General features: G+C 40.2%; 1 protein-coding gene across 1 annotated transcript; it reads left to right on the forward strand.

Annotated features, from left to right (window-relative positions):
- Window positions 1-228: 228 nt before the first annotated feature.
- On the forward strand, window positions 229-2,823 carry SLITRK2 (SLIT and NTRK like family member 2). Its single transcript, XM_052663575.1, has one exon. It carries the CDS (start codon window positions 289-291, stop codon window positions 2,821-2,823), a length of 2,535 nt encoding a protein of 844 aa, XP_052519535.1. The 5' UTR covers window positions 229-288.
- The last annotated feature ends 13,499 nt before the right edge of the window (window positions 2,824-16,322 follow it).

The following is a 16,322-nucleotide window of genomic DNA, read 5'->3' on the forward strand; positions in this document are numbered from 1 at the left end:
GGTGCAAGCATGTGGGTGCCGGGACGCGTGGGTGGGTCGGTGGGTGGGTGGGCCGGGGGTGGGGTGGGGAGGGGAGGAAAGCAGAAACCGCTGGGGAAAAAAAAACGCAGTGATTTCATTCGGCTTCGCAGCCCACTCCCCGCCGTCTTCCTCCCTCCCACGCCGCCCCCTCGCTTTGCCATTTTAATCGGGCCTCAGTGTTTCTTTCTCCTCCGCCTCCCACTCTCTCTCGCCCCCCGCCCAAGGTTTGCCTGTAGGTACCTGAGCTGACCCCGACGGCGACTAAAGATGCTGAGCGGCGTCTGGTTCCTCAGCGTGTTAACCGTGGCCGGGATCTTAGAGACGGAAAGTCGTAAAACTGCCAAAGACATTTGCAAGATCCGCTGCCTGTGCGAAGAGAAGGAGAACGTCCTGAATATTAACTGCGAAAACAAAGGATTTACAACGGTCAGCCTGCTCCAGCCCCCCCAGTACCGAATCTATCAGCTCTTCCTCAATGGCAACCTCCTGACCAAACTGTACCCCAACGAGTTCGTCAACTACTCCAACGCGGTGACTCTCCACCTGGGCAACAACGGGCTGCAGGAGATCCGTACCGGGGCGTTCAGCGGGCTGAAGACCCTGAAGAGGCTGCACCTCAACAACAACAAGCTCGAGGTGCTGAGGGAGGACACTTTCCTGGGCCTAGAGAGCCTGGAGTACCTGCAGGCCGACTACAATTACATCAGCGCCATTGAGGCGGGGGCCTTCAGCAAGCTGAACAAGCTCAAAGTGCTCATCCTGAATGACAACCTCCTGCTATCGCTGCCCAGCAATGTGTTCCGCTTCGTCCTGCTGACCCACCTAGACCTGAGAGGGAACCGGCTGAAACTGATGCCTTTTGCGGGGGTCCTCGAGCACATCGGGGGCATCATGGAGATCCAGCTGGAGGAGAACCCCTGGAACTGCACATGCGACTTACTTCCACTCAAGGCTTGGCTGGACACCATCACCGTTTTCGTGGGGGAGATTGTCTGTGAAACCCCCTTCCGCTTGCATGGCAAAGATGTCACCCAGCTGACCAGGCAAGACCTTTGCCCCAGAAAAAGTACTGGCGACTCGGCTCAGAGGGGCGGCCACGCCGACACACATATCCCGAGGCTGTCACCTACCCTGAATCCTGCTCTCAACCCGACCCGGGCTCCAAAAGCCAGCCGACCACCCAAAATAAGAAACCGTCCCACCCCCCGGGTCACAGTGTCGAAGGATAGGCAGAGCTTTGGCCCCATCATGGTGTACCAGACCAAGTCCCCGGTGCCCCTCACCTGCCCCAGCAGCTGTGTCTGCACCTCTCAGAGCTCTGACAATGGGCTGAACGTCAACTGCCAAGAACGGAAGTTCACCAACATCTCCGACCTGCAGCCCAAACCCACCAGTCCAAAGAAACTCTACCTGACAGGGAACTATCTTCAGATGGTCTATAAGAACGACCTCTTAGAATACAGTTCTTTGGATCTGCTGCATCTAGGCAACAATAGGATTGCAGTCATTCAGGAAGGTGCCTTCACAAACCTGACCAGTTTACGCAGACTTTATCTAAACGGCAATTACCTTGAAGTGCTGTTTCCGGCTATGTTTGATGGGCTGCAGAGCTTGCAGTATCTCTATTTAGAGTATAATGTCATTAAGGAAATTAAGCCACTGACCTTTGATGCTTTGATTAACCTACAGCTGCTGTTTCTGAATAACAACCTGCTGCGGTCCCTGCCTGATAACGTATTTGGGGGCACGGCCCTCACCAGGCTGAATCTGAGAAACAACCATTTTTCTCACCTGCCAGTGAAAGGAGTTCTAGATCAGCTTCCGGCTTTTATCCAGATTGATCTCCAAGAGAACCCCTGGGACTGCACCTGTGATATCATGGGACTGAAGGACTGGACAGAGCATGCCAATTCCCCTGTCATCATCAATGAGGTGACCTGTGAATCTCCCGCGAAACATGCCGGGGAGATCCTGAAGTTTCTGGGGAGGGAGGCGATCTGTCCAGATGGTCCGAACTTATCAGACGGAACCGTTTTGTCAATGAATCACAACACAGACACACCTCGCTTGCTCAGTGTGTCTCCCAGTTCCTACCCTGAACTGCACACTGAAGTTCCACTTTCCGTCTTAATTTTAGGATTGCTGGTTGTCTTTATCTTATCTGTCTGTTTCGGCGCTGGCTTATTTGTCTTTGTCCTGAAACGCCGGAAACGGGTGCCCAGTGTTCCCAGGAGTGCCAACAACTTAGATGTAAGTTCCTTCCAGTTACAGTATGGCTCTTACAATACTGAGACCCAGGATAAAGCAGACGGCCACGTCTATAACTACATCCCTCCACCTGTGGGCCAGATGTGCCAAAACCCCATCTACATGCAGAAGGAAGGAGACCCAGTGGCCTATTACCGAAACCTGCAAGAATTCAGTTACAGCAACCTGGAGGAGAAGAAAGAAGAGCCAGCCACACTTGCTTACACTATCAGTGCCACAGAGCTGCTGGAAAAGCAGGCCCCGAGAGAGCCCGAGCTGCTGTATCAGAATATCACTGAGCGGGTCAAGGAGCTGCCCAGTGCGGGACTCATCCACTATAACTTTTGTACCTTACCTAAAAGGCAGTTCACCCCTTCCTATGAATCTCGACGCCAAAACCAAGACAGAATCAATAAAACCGTTTTATATGGAACTCCCAGGAAATGCTTTGTGGGGCAGTCCAAAGCAGACCACCCTTTACTGCAAGCTAAGCCGCAATCAGAACCAGACTACCTCGAAGTTCTGGAAAAACAAACTGCAATCAGTCAGCTGTGAAGGGAAATCATTGACAACCCTCTGGCATCAAAGGATGCTGCTCCAAACTCTTGGAAGCTGGGTGTTTGCTTTTGTGTGTGTCTGTTCTCCCTTTCTCAGCCTCAGTGGGGAACTTTGAAGATGTTTGGGGGATGGGGTGAGGCAATGATACTGCTTTTTCAAGTTTTCCTTTAAATTATTTCTCTCTTGCTCTCCTCCCTCCCCCACCTTCCCCCCCTTCTCTCCTTAGGAATCATCATTGAACATGAATGTTTCTACAGTGCATTTTTTCATATACTTTATGGTTGTGTTTCCTTTTTCTTCTTTTATTTTTCCAGTGTGGGAATGGGAAGAGGAGATTATAGTGAATGAAGAAACAGTAAGCAAACTTTTCAAATGAAAATGGATATTTAGTATATTTTGTAGAAGATCTCCAAAGATCTTTTGAGACTATAAATTCTTTTGTAAATAATGATATATGGTATTTCGGACTTCAGTTACCAAGCATAGCCACTGGGCATCACTTCTTCATGTTAAAGTGCCTTTGCACTTTAAGTACATTACTTAAATGTTGCTTTTAGCTTTGATAAATTGAACATATTTTAATGTGTTGTATTTTTGAAATTAAAAACACTGTAAAATAGATTGAAATGTCAGCTATATTAAGTCAACGTACAGATTGCTTGAGTTATAGAAACCAGCTTGTCATCAAATGATTCTAGTTCTAGGACTTTATAGATTTAACTATAAAATGTTTCCTTTCCTTTGGGTTTGTTCTAAATGATTTTATTTAAGTCAACTATGGGGATTTAACAGTGGACTAGAGGTAATAAACCACCTCAGTTGGGATTAGTAATTCATTAATAAAATATATTTAACCCAATATCAGAGTGAATTGAACAATTAATGCCCTTCTGTAAATCATTTTACACTAACCTGGTCAGTGTTTTAGATTATTTTCCTAATAAAGAGTATATTACACAACTTGTAATATATTTTCATGCATTAAATTAGATATTTTTATATTTAAATGAAGGAGTCTGTATTTCTAACTTTTAAATTGAAATTAATATTTTTTCTGCCTATTGAAACATTTTCTATAAACACACACCAGTAGAGGCCGCCACACACCTCATTGAATAAAGACATACGAGCCATTAAATATCTTGAAGGAAGACTTCAAAGGTGAGATTTAAACGTCCCAAGTAAGTTCCCTGCAAATTCAAGGCAACAGAGACAAATGTATACGTTACTTGCAATTTCTTTTAGGATTAAAGGTTAGACTCAGAATCCATCTCAATTTTCCCATTTTCAGAGAGAGCAGTGTTTTCCTCTTGAGTTTATGGAAGCGTTAACAGGGAGCTATCAAATGATGTACCCTGTAAGTCTCCAACGCAATTAATACATGCCTAAATGGATAAAGTAGGCATCTTTTCTTCCCCTGCCTTCGTCAGGCGAGTGTTGCTTGAATTTTTCCTTGACTTAACCAAGCTTTTCATTTTGGTGTTAGAATTAAAATGATTTGAACTAACCAAGTCTACATAACATTTATGAAGCCTTATTAGCCTGTAAATAATTTTTAGATGCAAATATTATTGTGTGATTTAAACAAACAGCCCTTCTTTACAACAAAAAATAGTTTTGTTTTGTCTATTGTAAATCCTTATGCAACTGGGGTGGTGATCTGCATATAAAGTAGTCCAGCTTTTCAGTTCCTTATTAAAGCAATTGATGGCATCTGAAAGAAGCACACTGTTTCCTTTTCATAAATAGGTTACTGCACATAATAATCCTTTATTATCATGTGGAAATTGAAGTGGATCCTGATGACTTACTTTTAAAGCTTTAAAATGACTAATAGTTTATTGTCTGTCACTATAAACAATTCATGTGATAGGCTTTCAATTAAAAATTACTTAAATCCAAATTATTTGGATTAATAGCTACTGGTGCAAAATCATTTTTTTAACAATAGAAGGTAATTGTGTATATATAAATGTAAAGGGCATTCAGGAAAGTAAATGCCTTTAATACCCTAAAATCTCCGAACATCTACAGTGACAAGCTTACATGTTCATTCTTTGATTAGAGATCATAATTCTTATTTAAATCCATTAGATTGAAGTTTAAAATGGTGGGCTGAAATGATCTACAGGAAGGTTAATGTCCAGAGATTTTACATTTCCTAGAAGAGGAGCAAGAGTGATATGCCAGTTGAACTTGGAGATAGCTCCCAGAAACCATCTCCTCTTATATATATAAGAATTACAAAAAGACTGTCGTGTCTGCTCTCATTTGGTGCAATGATAAATACAGAACACTGAGGTAGGTATTTGAGGGAATGATTATGAAGGCAAATTAATGTCCATCTTCTATTAAGAGAGTTTTTTGGTTTAAACTCTATGCCTAGAACCACTGATGTGGTGATTCCACTTCAATGTTCGTATTCTCCTGAAAATAAAGTCATTCCTGTAAAATACTAGTCTCCATAGAAAAACTAATTCATTCATTTTAAGCAGAGATAGCTTACTATTCATTTAGTTACATGGTTTTAAAGCGGCCTCCTGGAAGAACTCAGATTCATAAACTCTTTTGCTTAATAACTATGGTTTAATTTTAAATTCTCATGCTTCTTAGATGTGTACTTTATTTTGTATTAGGTCTTAAGATGAAATTGTTTGAATGTGGTCCAGACTATTTCATTTAAAGGCATAAAACACCATACACTGTGAAGCTTTATTTTTTTTAATGCAATCACAAACACTTTATGTTTTTTAACTTATTAGCATCCCCACTGATTGTATTGTTTTGCTTTATCCACTTAAGTGCTTTAAAACATATTTTATATTAGGATTTTTATTTTTATCTCCTACAGCTAGATTTTGCTATTTCACTTTTATTTCACATGCAGCTTGTAATGGGTATGAGCACGAGCACAGCGAAATGGTTCCAGCCAGCAAAATGTGATCTCCCCTGGCCCTGCCTGAAACAGATCTGTATATCTGGCAAATGGTAATTCCCTCTGATTCTAGCTTTTAATGAGTTGCTTCTGCTGTTTCTGAATATACCTGTGTCTATGTTTGTATCAAAACTCTCAAAAGCACCACTTCTCAGTCTGGATACAATTTCCAAAAGTCTAATTTGCTTCTGGACTTTGGTCAACCTGTGTGCCTTGTTACTTCCCTCCAGCAGTCGGTGAGTAAGGAAATTACCCTTCAGTTTCTTCTGCTTTATCCTCTGGCCTCTAAGGTGATTTAATTTTTCTAAATATTTTCATTTCATCAAGGGATCAATATTCTATGGATTTTACAAAAAGGGTCTAATGAAAAAGAGGAACATTCTCTGATTTCTCAGACTCTGGAAATTCATTTTGGATGTACACATTCCAGAAACAGAACTGGATTAGAAGCTAAACTGAAGGAAGCCTTCTAGACAATTCTCCTAATCCAGTCATTTCTTCATTCATTCACTAAGTAATTGAGTGCTTGCTTCCTAGGGGCCAGGCTCTGTGCTGTGTGCTAAGAGGGTGCAGAGATACAGTAGTCAGGATCTCTGCCCACCCCCTCACCTCACACCCTGAAGAGAGCTTAGTACTAAAAAAAGGATAACCTTATCTGAATGACCATCACCTGAAAAGACAGTGGGGACAGCAGTGAAATGCAGGAAGTTGAGTTTTTGAAGATGATTTTGTGCAATGAAGTATAACATTGACACATCATGGGCTACCTACTGTGTAACCACCATTAACATCATTTTAGAGTTACACAGCTAAACAGGGAGAACACCCACAAAAATAAAAACAAATTTCTGCAGAATAAAGCCCAATATTATGGCCTGAAAATAGCTATATACTTCTGCTATCTAAAGATGTACATTGTAAAGATGAATCCCCAAATTGTAAATACAAAAAATCACAAACATACTTATAATTTTGGAATATCCATGTTTTAAAGGCAATATTGACTTTCTATTTCAGTGGCTTAAAATGTAACATTTTGGCTTAAGTGTCTTTTACAAAGATAATAAGACACCTAAGTCCTGAGAGAAAATTAAGTACTGTATATAGGTGTACTTTGCTTCACACAATAGTTGTGCAAAAAGTCACGTGTAAATTGAAGTTTTGTAAGTTAAATTGTATTTTAAAAGCATTAGGAGAGCTGCCATTTAGAGGAAACTTGTGAATCAATCCTTTTATAAAGCAGAAAACCATTTTATAATACAAATAATCTGTCTAATTTATCTTTTTTGTATGTTTGGAGTTTCAATATCGACTTTGCTTAAAACACAGCCCACCTGCATAATAAGAGTGTGTTTTTCCAGTGCTGCTTGTGCTACCAGTCTCTTGGTTGCTAAGGCCTTATACTTGAAAATCCGCTGCACTTTTGTGTGACTGGAGCTATGAAGCGATTCTCTGAGGGTGCAGTAGCATTCCTGAACAGTCCAAGTAGCCAACTCATTTCAACTCCATTGACCACAGGACTTTTCTGCTCCACAGCATCTTCTCTGTCAGACGTTGCCATGATTCATTAGATGGTAGAGTGACTCCTGTATTCACATCCTATAAAGTGCTTAGAGTCACAGGTTTTATAATAAATATATGTGATCATGTAAACATATTAAACTGCATGTGTGTTGGAATTTTTTAGCAGTATTTTAGCTTGAAAGTACTTGTACAAATACTGTTAGATTTAGTTGCAAATAATTGTTCTCAAGTTGCTGGAATAAATGGAAAATGAAATGCACTCTCGTGTAAATAGACTTCTGTGCCAAATAGTGACATCATTTCAAAAAAATGAGTGCCATATTTTGGGCTGTTAATAAGGAAAATGAAATATTGAAAATGTGATCAAATGATACTGTGTTTTATTGGATAAACTTTATATAAAATTATTTTTATGCTATAGTTAGCTTTCAGTTAATAAATATTCACTAAAAATGAACATTTAGTTAGAAAAATTATTTAGACTCTTGAGAAGAGTTGATAACAAAGTATTACTGGAACCATTCTCTTTGCCTTGGACTATACTGTTCAAATATTTACAAATTAAGGTCTTCTTTGTATGATTAGAATTTACATATTAAGGGTAAATGTCCTTTTAAAAACATACTAATACTTTTCTATGAATGCCCATTGGTATCAGCCTTAAAAAATTAAAAGTAGAAAGAACAATAAAACAATTCAAATAGAGATCTCTCTAGGAATTGAAAGTCTGATTTCACACTGCCCTCACCACACACACCAACCCACACAACAGCCAACTGTTTTTAATTACAAAATTCTGTCTAATACCATAGGTGATTTAATACTTTAATATATATAAAATGAGAAAGATTGACATGCAAATCCAAGAAATAGAAACTATGAATTCATTAAAGAAGATGTTATAACTGTATTCCCAGAGACTAGAGTCAAAACGAGTGAGAGAGAGATGCATTTGTTGCTGTAATCATGGTAATACTATAGCAAAGGGACTTATTTGGTATTTGCATTGGTTGGACATCAGAATATATCTGCCAGGTATGCTCCATCCACAAATGTATAACAAAGGATTTGAGATTTATGTGATGAACAAGAGGATTTGCAACTAATTATCCCCTCTTTAGATTATTAATTTACTGTCTTCACCATATATTCAGATTATTCATATGGCCTTCACAAGTCTGTGCAAACAATTGGAATAGCCTCATTCTAGAGTGTTATAATGAAGAATGAGAGTTGGTACTTAGTACATGAGATTATCTCATCCTTTACAAGTTAAAGCCGCTCAGTCGTGTCCGACTCTTTGTAACCCCATGGACTATATAGTCCATGGAATTCTCCAGGCTAGAATACTGGATTGGGTAGCCTTTTCCTTCTCCAGGGGATCTTCCCAACCCAGGGATTGAATGCAGGTCCCCCACATTGCAGGCAGATTCTTTACCAGCTGAGCCACAAGAAAGATGATTTGAAATGGAATGGGAATGAAAGGGATATATAGCCCCTCATTCTGAACACATGTCATACCAGACAGTAAATCATATGTGCCTGTTGATCCTGGGAAAAGACCATCAAAATAAATGTTGTCATTACTGAATGGGGGCTGGAAATGCACCTGATCCATATTTCCCTGGGCAACAGTATGTGATTAGTTATACATCATTTTTATTAATTTGCTTTTTCAACCATTATTTTGTGTTTGCTATCAACATTACCCTAAAAAGGAACATTAGAGCTAATTATCTGTCAGATCTAGTTGCTTGGCATTTTGGGATACATTTGATCTTAACAGAATGTTGGGTACAATGTAAAATACAAGGTAATTTCTGGCTCACAAAGTGACTGTTGGGCAAATAGGAGAGGTGAATAGGGTGTGCTCTGGGTAATCTTTAGCCAAGTCGCTCACTCCACAAACCCCTTTTCCTTTCACAGCATTAACACCTGCCATAGTGATTTGGAATATATAACCCTTCAATAAATATTTCCATAATGAATGAATGAATAAGACTGGCTCTCATGTGAACACTGAAGAAGGGTGGAAAACTGAAGGATCTAAGTTCAAAGCAATTGTAATGGGTTTTTAGCCGTTCCAGGAAGTGCTAAACAAATATTTACTGGAACAATTTTCGGAGCTTATGAAGAACACACACATGCACACCATCATGATGGTAGAGAAGTTACGGTAACACACAGCTAAGATCCAAAGTTTATTACATGCCAGCAGGCCCAATTTTAAGTGATACCTGAATCTGTCTATTGAACCCGATGATCACATTCTTGACTTAAAAGTAGCTTTACTGCTGAGCACTGAGATTTCCTTGTTACTGGCTTTTGGAATCAGGAGATTCTGAGTTGAGAGAAAATACACTCCCTGACAAGCTTGAATGATGAATTCTTTCAGAGCTTATCATTTAGGTCTTCCTAGGATCTGTGTGTTTGGTTTGTTTCTTAAGTCTTCCATATAGAAGAGAAATACTTTGTGTTCAGACTATATTAAGTTATATTTCTGTCAGAACACAGTTGTTTCATAAAGTCCAACTTGTCCAGAAAAGAACCTAGAGGTGGTGTTTCATAACAGAGTCCTAGGATCTGAGGTTCTGATCTTCGTACAGCTAAGAATAGTTCTCATTGGGTCTCAGTTTTCCTATCTGGAGCAGTGGTGGCCTGTATGAACTTAATGGATATGCTCTGATTCTAGTTTATTTGGGAAGTGAGTGCTACACACAAAATGGACAATGCATGAAGGCAATTATTCTGGTACTTCAAGCCTGAAAATCTCTTACCCTTCTCCTTTCCAGTGTCTAATTTGGATATAGCCATCTCTGATTTTATTTTAACAAGATTCAAATGTAACATTTGTGTCAGGTTAGTTTATCTTCCAAAAGCTTGACTTTTAAAATGTTTAAAACATTTTTCTTACTTCTTTGTAAATCACAATATTCTACTGCTTTGGGGAGAGGGGAGGAAGGTGATGGGATTTTTCATTTAGCTGTTTGGTAGGGGGAGTTTTCTATGGGGCTTATTCTGTGTGATAATTAGGAAAGTTAAACTCTGAATCGCCCTAGGAAAATCATATTATCACATTTCAGGGCACAAAGCAGTTTTCCCATCTGGTTGGTCATCATCCTACCCTTTAGCCAACACTGCCAAGTTTCTTATCATCAAGGAAACTGACGGACCCTTGGACAATTCAGTTGAGCTTCAGAAATTCGATTCATTCCAGTGAGCAAAGCTATTAGCTGACAAGTGTATTTGGCTTCTAACTGATCATAAACTTCAGCCATAGTTTTATTGCTGGGCCAATGTGTCTCTAGTTGGTCAGATTAATTTTTACTGGAAACAAAAAACAAAGCCCTCAGTCCTGTAATATTTGTCTGACATAAATTTTGCAAGGGTAAAAAAGAGAAGCAAACATTTACTCAAAAACTTCCTCTGATTTCCAGGTGTTTGAAGGGCTTATTAAAAGCCTTAGTGAATGCAAGGAAAACCCATCTACACTTTGCTTTATGTTTTCTTCTGCCGTGTTACAGAAGGTTGTGGAAAAGGACATGTAGACTATCTTGTCCAAGCCATTTTCTTTGAAAAATTAAAAAAAAGCAAAAAAAACAGGATGCCACAGAGATACTAAGGATTTACAGTGTAATTACATTTAAATGTTTAACTCAAAATTTTGAAACAAAAGCTATTTTATGTACTCTGAAAAGCAAGTACATTTTAACCAATAATCTGGATAATTTGAGAGCAGGGCTTGTTGAAGGAATCTTACTCTTTTAAAATTACATTTATTCAGATAGAGACAATCTAATTGTTGCTTTGTGCAAATTTCTCAGAAAGTTGCTCAGTTCTACAACTCAAACAGTTCAAATATTATGAAATTTAAAAAATAAGTTTATTATTCTCTTCTTACATATTAAAATGAGGAAGGCTCTGACTGTGTTGATGGAGTTTGTGGTTTTCCAACTGGACTTTCTGAGCGTCTGTATACAGGGATGGATATTTGTGCAAAGACAAGGTAAAGTCTTAGGGGTAAATAAACACTTTCTAGAGTGATTTATAACAGATGGCCAGGAAATGGGGAGTTTCACAAAATCTTGCCTTGTGTCTCCAAAAGAAATCTTTCCCCAGCTTTGATCCCTTATCAGGAGACAAACATTTTCCTATGGCAGTAAGACTCTGGGTTTTTCTGAGTTCTGCTTTGTTTTGGTCTTCAATCACACTGATTCTTTCCAATTTGCTGATGAAGGAGGATCTGAAGACAGTGGGGGACCATTCCCTAGAGGACAAGGGGCCCTCAGATTTTGCCTCCATGTCTCTGCTAACTCTCCATGTGACCTTAAACCAGTCCCTTCTCTGAGACCCAGTTTCCTCATCTGAAAAAGAAAGTAGTTAGACTTAGCCTTGCCAGTCAAGAAAACAATTGAATAAAAAGGAGCTTACTACTGGGGAAACCTGAAATCCACTTTGATTTATAAAAAGTAGTAAATCCTCTGCAAAGTTGACATGTTAATGATCATTAATAACAAATTATTTTCAACAATCCTCACACCTGTTCTGTGACACACAAGTGAAAACATTTGGACTACAAGTTCTATTATTTCTTTCAGCTTTAAAAAAAAAAAAGTTTCATGCTTTTCTTTCCCTCATCTTTATTCCAGCTCCTAAACATTTTAATTGTATAAATCCATTTACACAAAGAGTATGAGTAATTTCTGGTAGTCCTTATGTGGTAACAGATTGTCTCTAAAAATACAACTTATGGAGTGCTCATTGTGTGCCGAGCATTTGAGCAGATGCTGTGCACATCTAAAACAAATCCACAAGTTCCTGAAGGCCTAGTGCTGGGACCAGACTCTGTTGGGGGGAAATGAAAATATCGGCTCCTGTATGTCGGGGAAACATAACATATACACCAGAAGTAAGACATAGCTCTTGCCCTCAGGGACTATAAAACTAAGTTGGGAAGATGAGCTACTCGTCCTTGAAAAGGAGAGGAGAAATCAGGGTCACAAAAGAAAAAGATCAATGCAGATTAAATTGGAATTAGCTGAGAAGGCTCATGGGAGAAGGCAGGGCACAAAAAAAGAGCCGTGGATTGGGAAAAGGCTTGGGGAGTCAGCAAGCTTGACAATGTAAAGACAAATAAGCCTGTGAAGAAAACAAATTTTTACTGCAGTGGTGGAGGGGTGGGGATAAATTGGGAGATTGGGATTGACACATACACACTACTATATATAAAACAGAAGTTGCTCAGTCATGTCCAACTCTTCGCGACCCCATGGACACCAGGCTCCTCCGTCCGTGGGATTTTCTTGGCAAGAGTACTGGAGTGGGTTGCCATTTCCTTCTCCAGGGATTCTTCCCAATCCAGGGATCGAACCCAGGTCTCCCACATTGTAGACAGACGCTTTACCATCTGAGCCACCAGGGAAATCATATACACACATAACTAATAAGGACCTACTGTACAACAGAGGGAGCTCTACTAAATACTCTGTAATGACCTATATGGGGAAGAGAATCTAAAAAAGAGTGAATATATGTATTGCATTGGCCAAAATGTTCATTTGTTTTTTTCCATAAGATGTTATCAAATACATATATGGAAGATATGTATAACTGAGTCACTGTGCTGTACACCTGAAACTAATAGAACATGGTAAGTCAACTATACTGCAATAAAAATTAATTTTAAAAAGTAAAAGGCAATGGGATGGGATAAAGATACTGCCCATATTGACATATGATATAGCAATTTATTTGAAAATTCAAGAAGAGTAACAAATGATAAAAACTGTGAAAGATAGTCAAGAAGAGTGTGGAAAACTGGCTTGATGCACCTTTTGATGATTTGAAAGCCACAGTAAGAAATTTGCACTTGATTTCACAAATAACGCAAGGTTCTTCAAGCAAAGTAAAAATTGTAGAAATGTAGCTATTTGTATAGGACTTCCCTGGTGGCTCAGACAGTAAAGCATCTGTCTACAATGCGGGAGACTCAGGTTTGATCCCTGGGTTGGGAAGATCCCCTCGAGAAGGAAATGGCAATCCACTCCAGTACTATTGCCTGGAAAATTCCATGGATGGAGGAGCATGGACAGAGGAGCCTATTCCATGGGGTCGCAAATAGTCGGACATGACTGAGTGACTTCACTTTCCTAATAGGGCTTTAAAAGCATTTACCATGCATTTCCAACATTCATCCCTGCATTACCGTTTGAAATGATTATATTTGGGCTACAATGATGAAACCTAGATTAGCTTTGGTATTTACCCTGGTGACCCAGTGAGTGTAGGCTGGGGCCATCTACTTCACCAAGTTAGCACAGAGACATGCTCCCAAGCAGGCAGGCACTCTGCAGCCCACATGCTGAGATTTGAAACCCAGCTCTGCCACTCACACACTGTGTGACCTTGGGCAAGTTGTGAAACCTCTTTGGGCCTCAGTTTCCTTATCTGAAACAAGGAAAGAAGGATCATATTTGCCCTAACAGTGTGGTTATGAGAATCGGTGACTCAATATTTGCCAAATAAAGCAAAAAGTGGCAAAGGTGTACTTTGAAATCAGTCCTGACTGACTTGAAACCCATGTCTTGTCCACTCTATCACTGGGTCTCCCTGGATAAACAGTGAGTCATCTTGCAGAAAGAGTGATCTGAGCATTTGGGCAGAGAGATTAGGGCCCAGGAAGCTGCTCTGGTGACTCAGGATGAAGGAAGCAGACCCTGTGATAAGGGGAATGGAGAGAAGATGAAGCCAAGAGGCCTTGCTCTCATGTTCAACCACAGACTGACCAGGAGCTGGGAATCCAGGCTGATGGTTTAGAGAGCCATATTTAGTAACACATCTGTCTTTTATCTTCAGCAGATTCTTAACTTAATAATATTTTTATTCTCTAAGGAAAAAGTGTAAGGCAAAAATGGGTTAAAAAAAAATAAAAGTCTGTTTCTTCATGGATCCTGAAGGGATAGAGCCTCAAAGGGCTTGGTTGTGAGTGGAGAAACCTGAGGCCCCCTGGGGAGGAATTTCCAGCTTCCCAGAGCCTCACACAGGCCTCTTGTGAGGGGGAGGGGAGACCTCTCCCCTCTTGGGTGGGGAGAGACCTGCACAGTGTCAGGACTAACGGTGATCCTATATGCAAGGCAGCAAAAGAGACACAGATGTAAAAAACAGACTTTTGGACTCTATGGGAGAAGGAAAGTGTGGGATGATTTGAGAGAACACTGTTGAAACATGTATATTATTATATGTAAAATAGATGACCAGTGCAAGTTCAACGCATGAAGCAGGGTGCTCAAAACCAGTGCTCTGGGACAACCCAGAGGGATGGGGTGGGGAGGGAGGTGGAGGGGTTTGGATGGGGGGACACATGTACACCCATGGCTGATTCATGTCAATGTATGGCAAAAAACACTACAATATTGTACAGTAATTATCCTCCAATTAAAATAAATAATTTTTTAAGTGCCTAGAATTGTCTCACATGTAGTCTAAAGCTCTGCCACTTTGATGATTCTTGAAATTATGAGGAACTTTTGAACAAGAGATCCTCCATTTTCATTTTGAACTGGTCCTCACAAATGATGTCAAACCAGCCCAGGGTTTGTGACACCATGGACTTGATGAACATGCCACCAGTTACTCCTCAGGCAGCTCTGTGTGTCCCAGGACCCCTACCTTCTGAGCAGCCTGCCCCATCTCATCTTTCTGGCCAAGTATCTCTCTCAGGCTGTCTGACATTGAACAAAATTGTGTATTCTTCTCCTTTTATACACATTTTATTTACATTTGACATACTTTTTGACTAATTGAGAATGTGTGTGTGTGTGTGTTTGTGTGTATGTGTGTAAATGAAAGCATCCAGGGCTAAAGCAGAGGCAGTGTCAGGGGTGGCTATTGTTATCTCCACAGTAAAGAGCTGGTGAGAGTGGTTGAATGAGTGCGGTGTGAGAAAAGCAATTTGGCTTTTGTAGGGCAGGTTAAAAAAACAACTTTGTATGATTTGGTTATACTTTGTGGGAAATAAATTGTGTACTTTTTTAACCTCTTCATTTACCTCTGTCATCTAAGCTGTGATCACAAGAATAACTTCCAATAGGCCCAGGTTTCATTCATCATCAGAACAGCCTTAAGAGGAAAGAGCAAAGAAGAAAGCAGAATTTTCCCCATTGAAGAACATAAAGAAACAGAAACATTTTGAGGGGAAGTTGACACAGTTAAGTTAGAGCAGGGCTGGACGATGACGAAAGCCTGATTCACATCAGGATATTTAAATTGTCTTCTATTCCTTCATTGTAAATAAAATTGTTCCAAAGCCTTTGAGGATTTCCAGTAAATGGTACTTAGATAAATTTTCACCATTACTCATAGCAAAACTCTTTAAATAGTAGATGAGAAAGGTCACGTCATGACAGCATTGTACAAGCAAAACCTCCCCCGATGCCCATGCACAGATTTATATCAAGCACTTGTCAGGTGCATAGGACGAGCTTGTAGGCAACCCTCACAGCTGCCTCTGAAGCCCGCAGCATTTGGAAAGATGTTGGGCCACATATCAGTCTTCTGTCTACATCTGACCCACAAATCATGGGTCTTACTTGGAATGCAAATGAATGAGCCTTAGGGACAACAGGACCTTTGATTGATGTATTTGGGCTTTCTGACCTGAAAACGCATCAATTATGAAGGGCTGTGTGGGCATGAGTAGGACTTAGAAAAGTCCACAGTGTATGTTGGGTTCAAAGCTTGGGGCTTACATTCTTCTTCTTCTACTTTTTTTTTTTTTTTTTTTTTTTTAAGTAAAAGCTCTCAGCACATTCCCCATTGATTCTTTGGGCTGACAAAATCTCAGTAGTGCCAAGTAGTGCAGAGGCCCGGAGCCCTAAGCAGACAAAAGAGACAACCTCCACCGTGGGGCTGGCTGCCTTGCTTCCTCAAACATGGAAGTGTGGATTCAGGCACCAGAAGACTCTCCTTGAGCTCTGGAACTGCTTGCATGGTCACAGATTCAGAAAGCTTTGTTCTGCAACTGTTAAAAGTTACTGAA

The sequence above is a fragment of the Budorcas taxicolor genome, chromosome X, assembly GCF_023091745.1.
Source record: "Budorcas taxicolor isolate Tak-1 chromosome X, Takin1.1, whole genome shotgun sequence".
Taxonomy (NCBI): domain Eukaryota; kingdom Metazoa; phylum Chordata; class Mammalia; order Artiodactyla; family Bovidae; genus Budorcas; species Budorcas taxicolor.